This window comes from Orcinus orca, chromosome 18, assembly GCF_937001465.1.
Source record: "Orcinus orca chromosome 18, mOrcOrc1.1, whole genome shotgun sequence".
Lineage (NCBI taxonomy): Eukaryota > Metazoa > Chordata > Mammalia > Artiodactyla > Delphinidae > Orcinus > Orcinus orca.
Genome location: NC_064576.1, coordinates 66,918,336 through 66,937,938, shown reverse-complemented (window position 1 = coordinate 66,937,938; position 19,603 = coordinate 66,918,336). Strand labels below are relative to the sequence as shown.

At 41.0% G+C, this 19,603-nt stretch overlaps 1 protein-coding gene across 4 annotated transcripts in view; it reads right to left on the bottom strand.

The window, feature by feature from the left end:
* Window positions 1-19,603, bottom strand: part of DCLK1 (doublecortin like kinase 1) — a 324,978-nt gene that overhangs the window by 24,338 nt on the left and 281,037 nt on the right. For all 4 annotated transcript variants that reach the window (XM_033410091.2, XM_033410089.2, XM_049701368.1 and 1 more), the window contains 4 exons: window positions 11,752-11,885; window positions 9,964-10,041; window positions 9,506-9,602; window positions 7,209-7,289 (listed from right to left, as the gene is read on the bottom strand). In XM_033410091.2, coding sequence (XP_033265982.1) covers window positions 7,209-7,289; window positions 9,506-9,602; window positions 9,964-10,041; window positions 11,752-11,885 — 390 coding nt within the window. The remainder of the gene's footprint in view (window positions 1-7,208; window positions 7,290-9,505; window positions 9,603-9,963; window positions 10,042-11,751; window positions 11,886-19,603) is intronic.

Genomic DNA, 19,603 nt, shown 5'->3' with positions numbered 1-19,603 from the left:
GTCATATCTCGGGCATAATTTGGGGTCCTGCCTGAAGGAAAGGGGGCAGCCGGATACAGTGGTGCCCAATTGGGCCTCACTCCCCAAATTATACAGGTACTTCTAGTCATCTCTTAATAGAGCTCCAGGCTACGCAAGGCAAAGCAATTTGTATGAGCTTTAGATTATAAAATAGTAAGGAGAGAAAAGGGTAAGGAAAGAAGCAGAGTTAAAAGACAAATGCACGGAGGAAGGTGACATGAGATAACCATTATGTGGCTAACAAGTTACATATACGATCTCCTTAGTCCTCAGACTACCTTCTACAACATGCACTGTTAGTCCCATTTTGAAGATGAGCAAACTGAGGCTCTGCAAGGTTAAAAAATTTGCTTAAGGTCACAGGGCTAGAAACTGGCTGAGTCAGGCCTGAAACAGGTTGGAACTCTGTGGTCTTCCCACCACACTGCATTGCATTGTCAAGTGCATCAGGGGCATTGGTTACTAAAAGAGGTCCAGAATTGTGAAATGGAAGGACGCAATGAGTCATCTTTTCCACGATGAAAGTCACACGATGGTAAGGAGGGCTGCATTAGGGGCTGAAAGAAACAGGGAATATTTGGACAGGGCTTTAAGGGAGCCTGGGAAGCATCTGGACAGAGGTCAGTAAAAGGGATGCTGAGCACTTCTGGGGCCACAGGAATGTAGTTAGAAATTAGGGACTTCTCTGCCCAGGAGATGCTGGGCATCCACTCATCTGGGATACGGGAACGTGGCCCATGAGGGCCGGGGCTCTGGAATCCTCTGCGGAGCAGGCAGTGCCAGAAGGCCTGGCTGACACAGGGTGACAGGAAGGTGCCCTGGGTCACAGTGTGGGCCTGTGACTGAATGAGGGCAGATATGGAGGAAACAAACAGTAGGGATCCCATCGGAGCAGCCTCTACTTAACTTGCTGAGGGAGAATCAGCCCTTACTGCAGTCCCATCTCCTCACACCCCCACCACTGCCATCTTTGCCAGAAATTCCCCTTTACCTGGCTTTTTTTTCCTGCCAGTCTTCCAGCTAAAAGCTGGCTCTCTCACCAACCTCACGATGGACTTTGTTACCATTTCCCAGCTCTGTCCTGGCCCTAATCTCCTGTCAGACTCCTAGCAACTCTTTCAGATGCTGGGGCCTGGGGGTTCTGGCCTCCAGCTTTAAATTCTAGTGAAGGTTTTAGCTTCCCATGGGTTATTAGTTCATGTTGAAGCAATGAAAGTAGTGAAACAATCCTTACAAGTTGCCAGGGATGCTTTTGACTGCATAAATCTTAAAACATTTCAGGATTTTTTTTCCCAATGAATTAAGGTGCCTCCGCCAGAGAAGGTAAAACACATATACACGAGTGTGCACACACACACAGACACACACACACACACCAGCAACTACAAAATCTGCAGTCTCTAACAATGTTGAAGGCTTTGCGCATAACTGGATTAAAAGACAAGCAATTGGCTTAGCAGGGCCCTAAGCTGTACCTGAGGCATCCAGATTGATGATAGAGATTTAGCTAACTTACTATCTTGCATCAATAAAATAAATAGGGCCATTAAAAGCGTACATTTTTATATATACATCTTCATCGCCACTATTGTGAATAGATTATGTGCCAAAAATGTGCTATGAATTTTCCAAACGTGACAAACCTGGCAGTAGGCTACAGATAGTTCTCGTATTATTACCATACATTCTGGTGTGGAGTCTCCGGGAGGAGTTTCTGAAGTCTGACGCGGGCTGGTTGTGGTTTGTTAGCGGTTTTTGGTTTAGAAATCCCCATCCACTCCTTGGCAGAGCGTTGCAACCGACAAGAACAAAACTAGTTTGCAAAATGGAAAATGAACCCTCCCAGCTGTCTGGGGGAGACCTAGCCTCCTGGTCCCCGCTCCTCTAGCGGATGTTGGGGAGGAGCCGTCAGGAGGGCTGGGGGGCTTGGTTGTGAAGTCATTCAGCAGAGTGAATTCCTCTCTTTCCTCCAGGAAGCCATTCCAGGGGTCATGCTTTAGGAAACCCTCCTCCCTTCATGGAGTTTTGTTTTTGAATCATGGATCTGGTTTTCAGTCTACTCATTGCCAGACTCTAGTATTAATAATAGCTGTAAATTTATGGGAAGCATGGCAGTCTTGAGCAGTCTGATACTCACTACCAGGATATCCCGACTTCGTTTTAAACAATCCCAGGTACATTAGCGCACTCTCCAGTAGCGGGTCCATTTCACAGGCCAGAGTGTGCCCCCTCGACTCTTGTTAACCTTCCCCAGTTGTGCAACATCCCAGGACTTCTGAATCTCTCAGCTTGGCCCTGTGTATCCTTTATGTCTACAATTCACTCTGCTCTAGGGGAGAAAATGTGAAGTAAATTAAGATCCACCTTAGAGAAAGGAGAGGGGGAGATGCCCCAATGCAAAGTGGAATTCCATGTCATCGTTTACAACTTTATTTATAAGTTGTACATACAGATAGGTGGTTTTATTTATTATTACAGTATCATTGGGGGTTCTCTTAATTTCTAACAACAGTTAGAGGAATGCTTATATATTTTTGTATGGGTAGCCCTGATTTTTATGAGCATAGAATAAAAAGCATATTATCTAGGCTCTTGTTTTTTCTTCTTCCTCGGGTTCTTTATTTCTTGTTGAATATCTTGGCTTAGCAGTATCTTTTCAAAAGAGGCACGTGAGAAAAAGGAGGGAAAATAAAATTTAAAGGCCAGGAAGATGACAGTAAGTCTTGCACCAGCTAAGTAACTACACTTGACTTATTTAAACCGGTCCTTTCCCATAGGACAGAGGTTCTCTATATTGGTCTCACATTATAGTCACCTGGGAGCTTTTAAAATTCCCAATGCCTAGATGCCAGTGCAGATCAGGATCAGAATCTCTAGAGGCAAAACCCAGGCATCGGACCTCATGCTAGAGACCCCACTGAGCTTCGTGCTAGAGACTTCTTTAAGCCTCATCTTCCTCATCAGGAAAAAAATTGAAGGTAAAACACAGATGGTATGAGGAGAATAACAATGGGATAAGGTAGGTCAAAACTTTGAAAATAAAAATCCAATAATAGTCATCTATTTGAAATAGACTGCTGATAATTTAATCCTAATTACACAGCAAAAAAAAAAAAAAAAACAACTTTGGAACTGTCATTTAAGCTTATGAACTTAATCACTAACCTGCATTTTCTACCAACAAAATATCATTTGGGGAGAAAGTGACTCAACCTTCTCCCTAATCCCTGGAATGATCCAGATATATTATTACTGCCTATTCCACTCTCATATGATATGAGCCTAAATCATATGGTTCTCCACTATATGAGTAATAAGGTAAATAAATTTAGCTAGGGAAATTCCTGTTGGTTCTTTGCAGCTACCTTAAGAGATGGCTGTGACACTGGAGAACGCAACAAGCTGTTCATCACATTATCTACGTGGAGTTCGGAGCACACAAACAGGATCATTTTTTTGGATCAGGGGCTTCCACCTTAATCAAGTTTCTCACACGCCAGCGTTGATCACAGTTTCCATTCCATCAGCTCGTAGCTACAGATGATGGAGTTTCGGCCTTCCTCAGACTCAAATTCACCAAATATTTACCAAGTACCTACGGTGTATGAGCACTTAAGACTGTCTGCTCAGGACTTTCAGATATAAAATCCTCTCTCTATCCTCATAACCTGAGAAGTTGATTCTCTTATCTCCCATTTCACAGACAGAAAAACAGGTTCAGAGGCGTGAAATGACTGTCCCAAGGTTACCCAAGGTGAGCTGGTGCTCCTTCCGGAGGTCTACATCCCTCTCCCAGACACCTGGCTGCACACGCTGATGCTGCCTTTGTCCTCTGGCTGGTTAGAACCATCCACTGAGAGGCCTCACTCATGGCTCTTCCGATAACAGAGCAGAGGTCCAGGACACCAAAGGGCACTCAGAGTGTATAAAAAATAAGTGGGGGCCTAGAGGAAGCACCTGGAGTAAGGTTAAAGCAAGTGACTTTTGCTGACTAGATTTTTCTATTCTGTTGCCCTTGCGCTCTGCTCTCTGTGTCATGAGACTGCCTTTTCAATTCCAAGTGCGCCAGGTGAAAAGGGCATCGTTTATGCGATAAGAGAAAGTTAGGACAAATGGGAACGGGGGAAGAGCTTTCTGACGACTTCCTTAGGGCTCACAGACTTATTATTACTTTTCCCCCCTTAGGTAGCACCCTCTGCAGTGATCAGATATAATCTGATTGCCAAAGGCGACATGTCTTGTTAAACGGGCTTCCTTTTACATCCCTAATTTATTTATTCTGATTGCTGGGTTGTTCATTTATTGCACTCGGAGACCTCAACAAACACTAAATGCTGGTTGTGAATGCTTATATACATATTTTTTTCATTTGTTATTTTGAGATAAAGAAACTAATCAATTTTCTAACTTAGTTATTTACTATGTAATTTCAAAAATTAAGCAATCACTTTATATGTTAAGTTTTTTGCCAAAATTGCTATCTTTTTTCCCCTTAGAATCTAAGGTCTGTTATAATTATATTAAAGGGTATTTAAAATTTTTAAATCTCCTAGACAATGCCTTAAATGTTATCCTTGCTCTTAGAAAATGTTTTTAGGGAATCTGAGAGGGAAAACTAAAATGACAGCAGAAGTCCAAGGTCCAGAGGGAGCTGTGGAACCCAATTGTCAGCAAAGTGGGACCACGTGCACAAAGCAGGTTGAGGAGGAAGAAAGTTACCGCTGAGACATGTATACACTGCCCTAGGAAAATGAACAACCTGATTTTTCAAAGGCAACAGCCAGAAGTTGTCTTAATTTTGTGTCTCTACCCAACTGAGTTGGAATATATTGATATAGGGTCATTTGGTCTGGAATCAGGGTAAGGGATTATTTTGTTTCCAATAACACCCCAGGCCTCTCACATGTGTAGACAAATGTGCTCACATTCACAGAGTTACCTTACAGCAAATATCCATATCCTGCCTGAGCTGGCCCTGCAGGACATCTCTTCCCAGCCTCCTCCAGGAAGAAGCTCTGGCATCTCCTCCTCTGGGAAGCCTCTCAGGGCACCCTCCCCACACAGGCCAGCTGGGGTGGCTCTTCTCTCACTGCCATGTGACTGCTGTATCAGACAGAGCTCCTGGAGAGCAGGCCCGACAGGGGGTGTCCTCTGATGAAAATGTATCTCAAAATCCAAAATGGCTATTTGTAATCTCTCTCCTCCACGGCTCTTTGTGAGCCTTCAAAGGCCGTGTTTCAAATTCGGATTTTCCACTGTATTCTGTGTGGTCACACTCTCAGTGTTTCCAGTGCTAACATGCAATTTGACAGTTTGTGGACCGTGGACTTCTAATCAGCATGTAGATCAGTCCAAACCAGCTGCTGCCACTAGGAGAGCCTGCAGCTGGCCTGTGCCTCTTCCACCCTGCACGTCTAAGGGAGAGGCACCACGACCCAGGTAAGTTACTTTGGAAAGACTGCAACCTTGTATGAACAATCATTATAACGATGCTGGTGTACATATAGTGCACTCTTCTGCACTATTCACAGTGCTTTCATGTATAACAGAGAGAGGGTGATGCAGTGTGGTGCACGGGACTTTAAAGGAAATGGGCTTGAAGTGCCTGCCTGCAAATTCTGGCTCAACCATAAGCACAGCTACTTTGGAAGAGTCATCCATCACAGCCTCAGTCTTTCCATTTGTAAAATGGGTACAATAATACCCACCCTGCTTCTCTTGTAGGCTTATTATTAGGCTTACATGAAATGCTTCCTAACCTTTCCAACTCCATAGAAAAGGATAACTTTTGTTCAGCATCGTAGGGTAAATGCAAAGGTGGTAAGGCTGGAGGTGACAGCTCCTGGACTCTGGCAGCCCTGCCTGGCTATCCCAAGGGCTGCGGGGATTAATATCTTCACACGTCTGTACACCAGTTGGGAAGCTCTGCTGTGTAAAAATATTTAACAAACCTTAGCTGTATACCTATACACGCTCGCATTCCTGTACATTCTCCTGTCATATGTGTGTGTGTGTATATATATATATATATAAAACCTCCAAGTGGGGTGGGAGGAACCAGGTTCAGGCATGTAAAGTGCTGGAACCTAGGACCATGGGCATCAAGTGGCAGAACATGAACAAGATCCCAAGCTCTTGTCACCTCAGATGCAGTCTGTCTCAACACTGTGCTTTTAATCACACTTCATCCTCAGTCATTAGTTATCTTGGGAAAATACACTTGACTTATCACCGAAGTGATAATTCAGAGAAGTGGAACATTTTGTTGCCTTCATCTTACAGCCAGATCCCTCGAAGCAGCTGGCAAAATTCATACCAATGAGCTAACGATTTTATACCTGTCCCATGTCTGTACCTATATCCAAATCTATGTCTGTCTTCTATTCTGGTAGGAAGAACCATTAGACCCAGGTATGGAACTTCCACACATGCCAGCAGGGGTTCCAACAGCCCCTGGGTTATCAGTTAATGTATGTGAGGTACTTAAATGGTCCTGGACAGACACTATAAGCTAAGCACTCTAAATATTTATTATTGTTGTTATTCGAAACAAATCTTTTCAATCAGTTATAGAGAGAGAGAGTCAAAAACTAATGACTCTGCTCTGGAGAATCCTTTCATAGCTAAAGAAGTTTCGTCAGACCTTGTACTCAGATAGCAGCAGCAGCATCTGGGAGCTTTTAGAAACTCAGAGCCTCACATCTACTACATTACAATCTGCACTTTAATAAGCCTCCCCCCACCCCCCCCACCACATGACTTGTGAGCACAGGCAAGTTTGAGAAGTGCTGCACTGGAGAACTCCAACACTGATGTGGGGACCCTTGGGTCACTGGTATATTTGGTAGAAATGATGCAAAAGCAGCACTGACTCAGAAAATCTGCTCTGTATTATTGATGGATGCAGCCCTAATCTGGACCATAGGATGCAGTTCCCCGGTAGAAGGCAGTCCCGTCTGAATCAAATGAAATGCTCTGTGCAAGGGACCGTGAGAACACATGTCAGCACAGATACATCAGAGGCCCTTGTGGAACAAGGCTGAGATCCTGTAACTGTTCTGGCATGTTTGAGAGAGAGGAACAGACACAAACACAACACTTTAAAAAGGAGGCAACATCATTAGGAAAGCTGCAATTTGAGAAAGGAATGTTCGGAGTAAATACAGGGAAGGGAGGAAGTTACTTACATTAACCCAGGGATGTTCGAGGACCTGCACGGCTGAAAATCGCTGATCTACATCCACCAACAGCATCATGGTAATGAGCTCCTGTGAAAGGAAACATTCAATGCCATTTGTGTCTAACACTGAAGGTAAAAATCCAGGCGTTTTCAAGAGCAGAGGTTCTCTTTTCGTTTGGAAAACATCTGTAAAAGCTCTAAACCTTGAATATATCGACTCAACTTACCTATAGCTACCTAACACCGTTTAAAGGAAAGGCGAATTTTTGGAATTATAAATATATAGCTTGTAGTTGAGAGAGAAAAAAATAAATATTAAAATCAATTTCATAAAAATATTTTTAGTATAAAGGAAATAAAGTATTTTGCACTTTAAAGACGGATTCCAAATTATTTAATATAGAAATCACATTTTAAAAACACTTTAAAATTTCACTTTGGCAGCTGAAGGGAAAAATGGATTTTTTTTCCTCCTAACTGCAAGAGGGCATATTTTGGTTTGAAAGAAAGGAATGAGGAAAGACATACGGAATTGCCAACAGCTAGTTGGTAAAACAGAAACTATTCTTTAGTAGCCGAAGAATTCAGAGGAAATCTGTTGAAAATGATTCAAAACTTTCCAGATCAATCAATAAAAGTAAAATAGAACCATCATGAAGCAAATGATTAAATGGCTCTGAAATTTATTTGCACCAGAAAAGCACGGCTTTGGCTTTAATGATGAGTCTGTCAGACATCTGTCTACTTTGGATTAGAAGCTCCCGTGTAACAAAATGGTTAGGTACGTGTTACCTGGTCCCTCATAAGCATAGGCTCTGAGTACCGCTCCATGACAGGGACGATTTATTTCCAATGATGTAGAGATTCTACCTTCACTTTCTAACTTGGGCCAGGATTCAATTAAAGCAACTACTATCTATGTGTGATGCTGCTGGCAGGCGCCATGGGGGTGCAGGAGATAGTCCTATCGGTCAGTGACTTTGAGCCCTTGAGTTATGAAGTGACAGCACTGAGACTTGGGACAGGTTCCTGAACTGTCTGCTCACAGGTGAAAACACCTCCAGCCCCACCTCTGTGGCTATATCATCCCATCTCCTTTTACTTTTGTGGCTTTTCTTTGACACTTCTCCCAGTTCCCCACATTTTCCTATGGCTAGAGGTAGATTCCTGGACAGTTGAAGAAAATGAGAGATTTGGGCCCAGTATGCATCATTTTCCATGGCAAGTGGCCAGGCCTAAGGAGTCAGATTTTAAATTGAACTCATACTCAGGACACAGCAAAAGGAAAGGCATGTATATTGAATAATCAAAAGATAATTAGTTCTCAACATCAGTTTTCCAAAAATTTAAGTCAGTGCTTGGAGACATAATTTTAAGGGATCAATTTAAAAGTTTTCATTTTTGATTTCAGGGTCTACTAATGTCTCTGTGCGAGATTTTTAGTTTTCTTAGAGATTGATCTTTTAGTTTAATGGGACAAAAACCATATGCTTTGTTCCCCTCTGCCTCTAAATCCTGGCTGTCTTTCAAGGTCCAAGTTACATCATAGCTTCCCCATGATGTCTTTCTTGATCATCTTAACCCATGTTGTGCTTTCTCCACTTTAATTGATTAACTGTTTAATTCACTCATTCATTTATTCATTCATTCGTGCAATATACGTTGAGCATCAGTTAGTTGCTGGTCACTATCTAGGCACTGATGATACAGAAATGAATACAATAGACAAAAATCCTTGTCTTGACAGAAATTATACCCTGGTGAGGAGAGTTAGAAAATAAACTACATAAATACAATATATCCACCTATCTATATCCATCTAGATAAGCAGACAGATACAGAGAGGTAGTTAGATGGTATACCAGATGGACACAGAGTGTAAGTGTTACAGAGAAAAATAAAGCAAAGGACGATAAGGTCAGCCAGGTAGGGGTTAAGAGCTGCAACTGGAAAAGCTTCACTGAGAAGATGACATTAAGTCAAGATCCGAGAGAGGTGAAGCAATAAGCTATACAGAAGTCTGAGGTGGGCTCAAGCCAGGTGTGGGCGGGGCATCACTAGAGGCTACAGCAATACAGCTGGAATGGCCACAGGGAGGGATGAGCCAGGGAAGCAGAAGCAGTCGATGAGTTGGGATGGCTACGGACAGATGACTCTTTGGATGTGAGCTCTTGGGAAAGTTAGTAATCATGACTAAAATGCATACAGAAATCATATTTACGATATCATTTGTTTCTTTGATTCAGAATCAATAATTCCATTGAGACGCACGCTATAAGGAAGAGGAAAGCACTGGAAACCTACCTTTGCAGAATCAGAAACGTTATCCCAGTATGGAGAAGGGAAGTCCACTTGCCCCATCAAAATCTGATCAAAAAGCACCTCCTGGTCATCACCGCTTCTGTTTAGATGAAGGACAACAACGAGGAATAAACAGCAGGAAAATGCCAACTCAGGGTGTATCTTTTCATTCTTATGCATTGAAGCCCTTCCTTTCCCCACAAATGTGTAAAATGTGTGTTTTTAAGCAATTCAAAATGTCAGTATGGAACTGTTTTGGCAAATTAAGAAAGAATGAGTTTTTAAATTATATGAGGAAGATTTATGGAAGGCATGTAAATTAGCGTGCACAACATGGAAAAAATAACAAGTTCTTATGCTCTTTTCCAGCTGTAGGCTCCTTTGTGCGGGGAGGCCGAATGGATCATTCAGAGAAGGGAGAAATGCTTTGTTGGTGCTGAATAAAAGATCGCTGCCCATACCCACGGAATGGAGGGAAACCACAGAGCAGGATGTAAGTGATTACACCAGCTGCCCAGATGTCCACCTTGAGGCCATATCTGAAAAAGTAAGTGATGTCAGAGTTAGCAAAGTCAGGCCAGGACAAATTACGGGGCACGGTAAAATAAATGACTCTTCTATCATAAACCAAAACCCAAACCAAACAGAATTTTAAAAACCCACAACAAACACTGGCTTAACAGAATTCAAGAAAAGAATAATAATAAAAAGAAAAGACTATCTAAGGCACATGACTAAAAATAAAAATGCCTACTTCATATCTAAATATCAGTCAGTGAAGGGTTTCAGCAAAAATGTTTATTATAGTCATATCAATTTTCAGATAGAGATGGACCCCTGAGACTATCTCACTCCTGGATTTTAGAAATAATAATTACACAGAAGACATTTTCCAATTTATAAAGCACTGACATACATTATCTGATTTTGTTTTCCCAACAAGTCTGTAATTTGTACAGGATGAATATTCCTGCCTGTTTTAAAGAATAGAAACCCGAGGTTCAGAGGGTAAATAATTTTGCTCAAGATCTCACAATTAGTGGCACAGCTGAGTTCCAGCCAAGGTTTTCAAGAGCTGAACCAAATCCTCCTTCGACCCCACACCACCCCTTCGCAGCAGGCCATCAGAGCACCCAACAGAGATAACGGCATTGCCTCGAGGGAGGTCAGGCATGGCTATAGATTGTGGGCTCGCAACTGACTCAAATTTGATGAATAAAAAAGTGCTCATTACCTCACACCTCACTCTGGGGATTTCTCCTCTCATCTGTTCTGTATTTCTGCCTTTCCGGTCTATGGTACAAGCAGAAAAACTATCTCCACCTGTCACAGTGGAAGATACTACCTAGATTGTGAGGTTTGGGTTGGTGCCACTAATGGGAAGAAATAGTCAGGCTGTCTGTCCTTGCTGTGGGCCAACCTTCTGTTTAAGGACAGTGCTTCAGAACCCTGCTGCTGATCCTTGGCAAGAAATGGGGCTCTTCACTGAAAGAGCCTTTTACTCACCTAGACCTGAGTTCAAATGCTGACTCAGCTACTATCTAGTCATGAGCTTCTAAGTCAATCATCAGAGACTGAGTTTATTCAGATGCAAAATGGGAATCATATCATCTACTGGAAGAGTAAGAATTAAGTAAAGGAGCCTGGCATATAGTAGTAGGTCCTTAGTTAAGCATTAGGCCACCCCACAATCTCCCCCCATTCTAGAGATTTTCATTCATCCGTGTCCGCTACACTCAGAAACCAGCCAGTTCCCAGGGGCCCTCAGATGTCTGAGGGTATCTGCACTCCACAGATAATCAGTGGGCTGCCAAGAGGACCAAAATGGGACCGGAACTGGAGAATAAGGACAGCCGAGAGAAGTAACCACCGTAGACTGTACTCACTCACTGCACACAGCGATGTCTGTTTCTTTTTGCTCCAATAGCTAGTTAATTACCATCATAGTTAATTACTATGTTCCTCTGTTAGTCCAAACATTTTTTACTAAGGGGTTAATAACTGCCATTCTACCTTTAACAAAGGCCAAAAGGAAGCCTTAAACAAGATGGTAGTAACTGGCAACTTGATGAGGAAAACAGAGAAAATGGCTCCCACTTTCAAGTCAAAAGAAAAAAGAAAAAAAGTGAAAAATATATGATAACTAGTTCTGTCTGGATGGGACAGAACACTCCTATTTCTTCTATCGTTGAAGCCAACTAGCTATTTTGCAAGCACAGTACTGCAGTAAATGCACAAGAAGTGTTTACCCGGTCTCTGCAATGATTTCAGGGGCCACATATGTCGGGGTGCCACACACGGTGTACAGGGGGCCGTCTACAATGGTGGCCAGTCCAAAGTCGCCCAGCTTCAGCGATTTGCTGCCGTCTTGGTGTTCGTACACCTAAAGTAAAAGTGAAATTGCCTTAAAACCAAGAGCTCAAAAGTTCTTTCCTAAAGAAAGGAAGGGCACTGTGGTTTAAATTTAATATATGTTGATCTAAAACAAACAGACTGCCAGATGTTTCTCTAGCAGAGATGGGTTTATTTGGGATCAGCACAGGATTGCAATTCGGGGTCTGCACCCATGGCAAGTCATGTCCAAGTCCCCACATGGCAAGGGAGGGAGGTGCATTTACAAAGAGGTAAAGGAAGTTGGGAGGGTTGTAGAAAACAAGGAGTCCATGGCTTTTCATGGGTTGAGTCCTTGCCAGGAAAAAAAGAGGAGTCTTTCTTCTTCCTGTTGGGCTCTGCTATGATCACAGGGAGTGAGAACGCCGCTTCTGGTCTCCTGACTCTATTTAATTGAGGTTTTGGTATATTAATATTTTACCTGTATTTATTATAAAATAAAAAATCAGGCAATTATGCAAGGATATACATACATCTTTATATTACTGCTGAATTGAAAACATGGTGAAGAACCCGCAAATGGAAATTTGTTAAATACATTACGGTGTGTTCATACAATGGGAGGCTACATGACCATTACAATGGTGATGTGGGTTTACATTTATTGAAATGAATCAAGTTTGGGAAGTGAGGACAGACTTCAGACTGGTGTTTATAAAATGTCTATTAAAGAAACAAATATGTACAAAGAAAAATGTCTGGAAGAGCATCATATTGGTGTGTCTGTCTCTGGGAAGTAAGATTATAGGAGATTTTTCTTCCTTTTGCTTATCTGTGTTCGATGTTTGCTACAATTCAAATTGATTTGCAGAATACAATGAAATACAGCAAGTTTCTAGTGTAAAATCTCCCATTTATGAAAATAATGACCTCTTCATTTTAAGATAGCAGAAGCTTTAAAAATGCAACTCTTCAGTAAATTGAACAAAAAATCCACACGTCTATTAAAATACCTTATTTTCAGTGCCCCACTTTTCCAACAAGATCTATTTACATTTTTTTATTAATAATTGAAAGGGATATTAACATTTCATTTCACCTGTGGCAATTTGGGAAGATTTATCCAGTGCAGAGTCAGCATTCTGTCCAGGTTTCCTTATTAAGGCAGTAAAAATCTCTAGTCTCTCACCCAACAAATCAAGAAAAGGATGCATGTGACCATAGGCAAGTACTTAAACTGCTTTAATTCTAGCCCACGATCAAACCAAATGGATCTGTTCTAAAAAGTATGCCAAACAACGTCTATTATTTCAAAGAAAAGATCAAAGGGCATTCAGAATTCTAATTCAGAGCCCTCCACTGGAATCAAGAGATACAGAAAAGAGAGCCACAGTAAAAGGCAGTTGCCAGGAGACGCCTCAAGGAAATGGCGAAGTTTTCCACGTACATCAAAATAATTCATCCAGCCAGTCGAGGCCTGCATTTTCTCCTGTTATCGCTCTATGATCATTTGTACTTGCTACAGCAGTTGGAACCTCACGCACAGCAAGGCACATCTCCACACATTAGGAACACTGCTACCGTTCACACACCACGTCTGCCTTCCTTTGGAAAAAGCAGATTTCACTTTTCAGTTCACTGCAGCCTCAAGTGCAGATGTTTGGCCAGCTAAGCTGCAGTATCAGCAATGATCACTTGGATCTCACTGTTTTGGCAGAAAAAAGGCAGTCAGATCCTCCTCTCTGGAGAGACTGTGTCATTTCTGGGCAGAAAATATTTGTTTACATTTTCTCCACGTTCAGAACATGGAGTCCTCTCCCTGAGGGCTCAACCACGATCAAATCTGGGCTGCCCTCAGGCAGGTATCCAGAGGCCTTCAGGGCCACCTGCACCTGGGTTGTTAGGGCAAGGACAGCTGTATGTCCCCCACAGATGTGGCTTTGCCCAGTTGTCCTCTGAGATGGACACTGTCCTCCCTAGTTTAATGAAGCAGCCAACCAGCCCTGGTCAGCATAAACAAGTTTGAATCATGGACTTTGAGGCCTCAGAGCTACAAAGCATAATATCCTCCCCAGTCTAAATGCTCTCAGGCAAAAGAAATCCCTAAACTGTAGTCTTAGCATGTCAGCCATTCAGGTCATTCAAAAGACACGCGAATGTTTTTCATGAAAAGAAATCTGAGCTGGAAATACCTAGTAGATCATCTAGTTTATTTCCCAGACAGAGCAGAATTGTTTACTTCCCTAATTCCATTTTGTTACCAATAACCTTTCTAAAATGCAGAATAACCTCTTGCTTTGATGTTCTGTTAGGTCCAAACGTTCATGGTGCGTGTTTTGTGAGGTGGTGCAGATTTCAAACTACACAGCTCCATTTATACAGGGATTCTGTGGCTTTTTTTCTAAACATACTATCCATAATCACCCAACTCTATTCCAAAGTTGGACAAAAGCAGATATTGGCAGATGCAGTCACAAGTCACATTTTAGTTCAGAATATGACCACGTAATTCTCCTCCATGTACCAAAGGCTTTCTTTTTAAGCATCTACATTTTAATAGGAATTCCATCGTACATATAGCCATATGCCAGTTATGTTTAATATAGCTGAGCAATAAAGTTCAAAGTTTCAATAACTAAGAAAAAAAGCACTAAAAACTTACCTAAAGTAAAGAAAATGAAGATTATTTAACAGTAATAATTCTCTTAAAATAAACCAGCATCATTTAAATGAAATATGTAGAATCTATCATTTTAATGTTCTTTTCATCTCTCTTTACTCACTTCTACATATCCCCCTTTTTTTTTTTGCTTTGAAAACCATATAGTAGAATTTTCATGAACATATAAAGAGGTTAAAGTGATGCTTATGAGAGACAGTAAGAGCTAAGAGACAAAGGTCTAATCCACATAATTGAAAACATTTCTAGACCCAAGTACATTTGAAATGCTTCAGCAAAATGTTTTTGCAGGTGAATAAATGCCCAGGCCTCTCATTTGGAATTCTGTTTAACTTACTTACCGTCAGGCAGGGCAGGAAACAAGGTTGCTTTGGGTTTTTCTCTGTCAACACTTGGGGAGAAGGATACAGAAGAATATATTGTAGTGTTTCCTCTCCTCCCCTGGGAGAGCGCCTTTCCTAAGTGCTGCAATGGGCCCACCTCACAACTGGACTCCCCAGAGCGCCTGCTGCCGCCTGAAGTGTACTCACTCTTATTTCTTACCAAGCCATTTACAGAGGGGCAGGATTGAGGCCATTTAAAAATGTAATTAAAACTTCGTTAAAAATCACAGATTGCTGAATACATGTGTTTTAAACGTGCACGTGCACGCACACACACATCCTCACAAAACCATCTCCAGAAAGTATTTTCCCAAATGGCAGCTATAAATTCACTTTGAACTAAGTTTTTAATTAAACGTTAGGAGTCGGAAAAGCTTCTAACACATTCGCATCCAAAACACAGAGTCCTTGGCTTCTCCCACTCTCTGAATCGGCTTCCTTAGCTTGTCTCCTCACCCTGACCTTCTTTCAGAAAGAACCTTAACAGGCTGCAAGTATAAGCTTGGACAGGCTGACCCAGCAAGTGGGGTTCTGGTGTAAGAAGAAATTTTTTGCTGTGACTGTATTTTAAAGCCGCCATAACATATGCGCCACACGTGAGGTGGGGTACGTTAATTGCCAGTCAAAGAGTATTCACAACATGAGATATAATTTTATGTTCATCCCACGCCCTTTAAATACTATAGATGCTCCCCCCACGTTTTAAACAACGAGGGCTATTAAAGAGACGGGGATTAGTGCAAATTACCCAGTATGTACTGCTTTCACTGTTTTAACTAAGCAATAAAACTGTGTAATTGTACAACACTAATTGAATGCAGCTACACATAATTGTGGGCTGCCATATGTATCCTATTACCATAAAGACTGTCAGTATTTTGTAAGCTACTCTTGTGATCACTGCAGATGGCTACAGTCAGAAAAGTTGTTCTCTAGGGTTTATTATATGGCTATAAAGACATCCCATGATTTGACAGACTAAATGTGTTAAATGGCAACAATTATGAAAAAGGTTCCAATTAAAAGCTGAAGGCATGTCCTACCAAGAATAGATCTAGTGAAAGGTCAGGTACGTAGGTTTTTGGCATACTGGTATTTTACACAGGAATTTTCTTTTTTAAAGAAGAGTTTTATTTTTGTTTCTTTTTCGTTTATTTGGGGTTTCGCAGTGGCTGTAACTTGCTGAACAGTAGATGTTTGGGCATATGCCTGATTTCCCTTGGATCAGAAACTGAGACCATCTGAAAAAGTTATTTGAAAAAATAAAAGATTTAATATAGTCATAAAATGCAGCCGGTGGCCATAAAATAATGTGAAAATTCACAGATAACGTGAACCCAGTCAAATGGTTTCTGAGATTCCCATAATAGAGAACTAAGAGCTGACTAATATAACAGATGTGTTGGAACAAACACAATTCTCAATGATAGTATGAATTCAAGGAAAACCTCGTTGAAATGCTGGCTAATGAATCGTTAGTAACCACTGAAATAGTTTTCACAGAGGAGCTCAGGAGGTACTAAAAATTATTTCACCAAATAGAATTTAACAAAACTGGCATGAAATTGACAAAGCCATGAAAAAAAAGTGAATTTAGTTTTTAACAAATATGGTATCTTTTTAAAAAAGACATTGATTTTCTTCTAGCCAAGGTATTTGGCCTTTATGATGTTTCCTAAAACCAGTGGATTAAATTTAACCTTTAATCTTTAAGAAGTGAAGTGTAACAACATTTATGCAGGGAATTATTTTGCAAAATGCACTTTATAGTCTCCATACTTTGAATTAAACTTCCTGGAAAAAAATTAGCTCTTAAAAGAACCAAATTCAAAAAAAAAAAAAACCAAATTCATTTTATACCCACATGTAAAACCTTTATGAAACAAAAAATTAAATGAAATAATAAAAATAATAAAAGTTGTACAGAAGTCAGAAGCGGGGCAACATTAGAAGAAAAAATAAAATAGCTTTTCAAAGTGTTACCCTAGAGATATCTGGGAAGATGGAGAAGTGAATAGAAACTCCAGGAAACCTGTTTCTCATCCCTCCTTTAAAACAGTCTTGAAACTATCTAGAAAGGAGTTCTATGCAGCTGCAGTGAGATGCACAAAACATGCACATTCTGGATTCTGTAGTAATTGCACATCCCAGGATTTTGTTAAAACTGTGCGAACTCAATGTCACTGCAATTCTTAAAAACTGTTACATTTTTGTCACACAAGGAATATCCAATATGTCATTGTAGGAAAATTAGAAAAGACAGATAATTACAGAAAGAAAGGAATTAAACTCACCCATAATCTTGACACCTGAAAATAGCCACTGTTAACCTTTGGGGTATAAACTTCCAAGAGCTTTCTTTTTCTCCCTTTCCTGTTTTTCTCTTTTCACTGGACAATATATCCTGAATGTTTGCCCAAGTGAATAAGCGTATATTTACATCACGATTTTCAGTGGCTGCTGGATACTCCACTGTATGGATGCACCATAATAATAATAATCCCCCAAACTACCACCACTGCTGTTTATTGAGCCCCTGCCAGGCCTCCTGTTTAGGACTTCATGCTCAATATCCCATTTGATCTTCACAAAAATACCATTAAGTAATATTACTGCTATTTTGCAGATTAAAAAATTGAGGATCAGAGATGTTACGTAACTTGACAAATGTTACACAGCTAATAAGTGGCAGAGCCAGAACTTAAGCTCGGGCATGTCCAAGTCCATTATTCTAACCAGGATGTCCGCCTGCCTCCATATCATTATTTAAAAAATCAGTGCCCTGACGTAAGTTGTTTCTATATATATATTTTTTTTTTCTTTCCATACCAAAAAACACTGAGATGACCATCCCTATGTATGTATACGTATCTGACACTTTTTCTTTAGGTTACATTTTTAGAAGTAGAATTACTTGGTCATAGGGTGCACACTATTTAAGGCTTTAGTTACATATTATCAAACTACCTTTCAGAAAGGTTCCATCAAGTTAATCTTGCACTGATCCATATGAGATGATTGGTATCCTCATAAATTTGCCAACCCAGTATATCATCATTATTAATCTTTGCTAGTCCAGGAAGGCCACGTCATTTTAAAATGAAGTGAATGAACACACCATGGTAAAGCAATTATACTCCAATAAAGATGTTTTAAAAAAAAATGAAGTGAATGATACTACTCAAGTCCTAAATGACAGAAGAAATGGCTAGCAGAGCAGACAGATGCTGGTCAATCCTGGGGACACACTACACTTTTACTTCCTGCCTTCTTCCCCCGATGGAATCACAGATCCTTGGAGAAGAGCCCTCAGCGAATGCTTAGTACAGTAACTGGCATATTATTCTATTAAATCATGTTTGGGGAAAGTGTTCTTTTTCTTCTATTTTCCCTCAACTTTTAACCAAATTCAGAGAGAAGGAATTCTTTTTCTAAACACCTATGAAAAATGATCATTCTGTTTCTGTTTGGACAGTTTCAATGACTACAAGTGACCTGTAATAAAAGCCATTGACTTTTCAAACAGGTGTAATTGTTAGAAAGTTGTTCCTTATGTCAACCTCAAATCTGTCATTAATGTCTTCTCTTGAGTTTACTGCTCACATACACAGCACAAAAATGTTCTCCCATCTTACATCTGGCAACCTTTGATGAGAGCCACTCCGTTCCACTTTCACCATCCCTTCTCTGGGCTGAACCCAGGCCCCTGACTGTGATGTGTTCGGGTCCCTCCCACCTGCTGTCACGTGGTATAAGCAGGGCAGGGACTCTCTTGATGGCGACACTCTTTCAGTGAAAGGAGTCTAAGGGCACGTTGGTATTTGTGGCAGTCATGTTACACTAAGACTCACAGTGAACTTATGGTCAGTGAATAGCCTTTAAACTGGGCCAAATTTTCCCATCACTGTTTTTCTGCAATGGTCCTTAAAACAACTATACCAAAACCAACTTAGTCTATAGAGATTTATGTTTATCTCTTGTTAAATTTCATCTTACTGATTTGGGGCCTTTATGGAGCCAAAGATAGTTTTGGATCTCAAGTCTGTCATTTGATATATAGAATACATCTTCATCTCGGCCCACTGGCATGCTGATTAGGGCGGGGCTGGTGACAGACTCCTGTGAGACCTGCAGCTCCCTCCTCAGGGTGGTCCCCAATCCGTTCATCAACATTCTGGTGGCTCAAGTTCCTCATGCAGTGGACTGACTACAAATCTACTCAAATGTGTTTCTGTTTACAACCTCCAGCGCTGCATCTGTGGCACTGGCCTTATCTCCCAGTGTAGTTAGTGATCCTATCAGAAAATGCGTTTATTTGGGGATTAAGGGTCCTGGGATTAAGGCAGAAGGAAATCCATTATCTGGTGAGCTCCGTGTTGGCTTGAAGTGGAAACTAAGAAGAGCTGGAGCACAACCTATGGTCATCACTTGGGGGAAAACAAGATAATTTATTACTAGATTCGACCCATTTCATGAAAATGAGGGTCATTAGCTGCACATGCCATTTTGATGGGCAGCGAGGAACAGGCACAAACACCTCGACAGAGAGTCGCTAAAAGGAAATTTCTGACCAAGAGAAGCAGTAACCCTGAGAAACTGCTTTCTCCCAGACAGTATTAAGGAGTTTAGAAGCAAAACGTTTCTTGAACAGAAATTTTTATATCTCAAGAAAATTACTGTGTTTATTTCTGGAATCTAATAAAAACT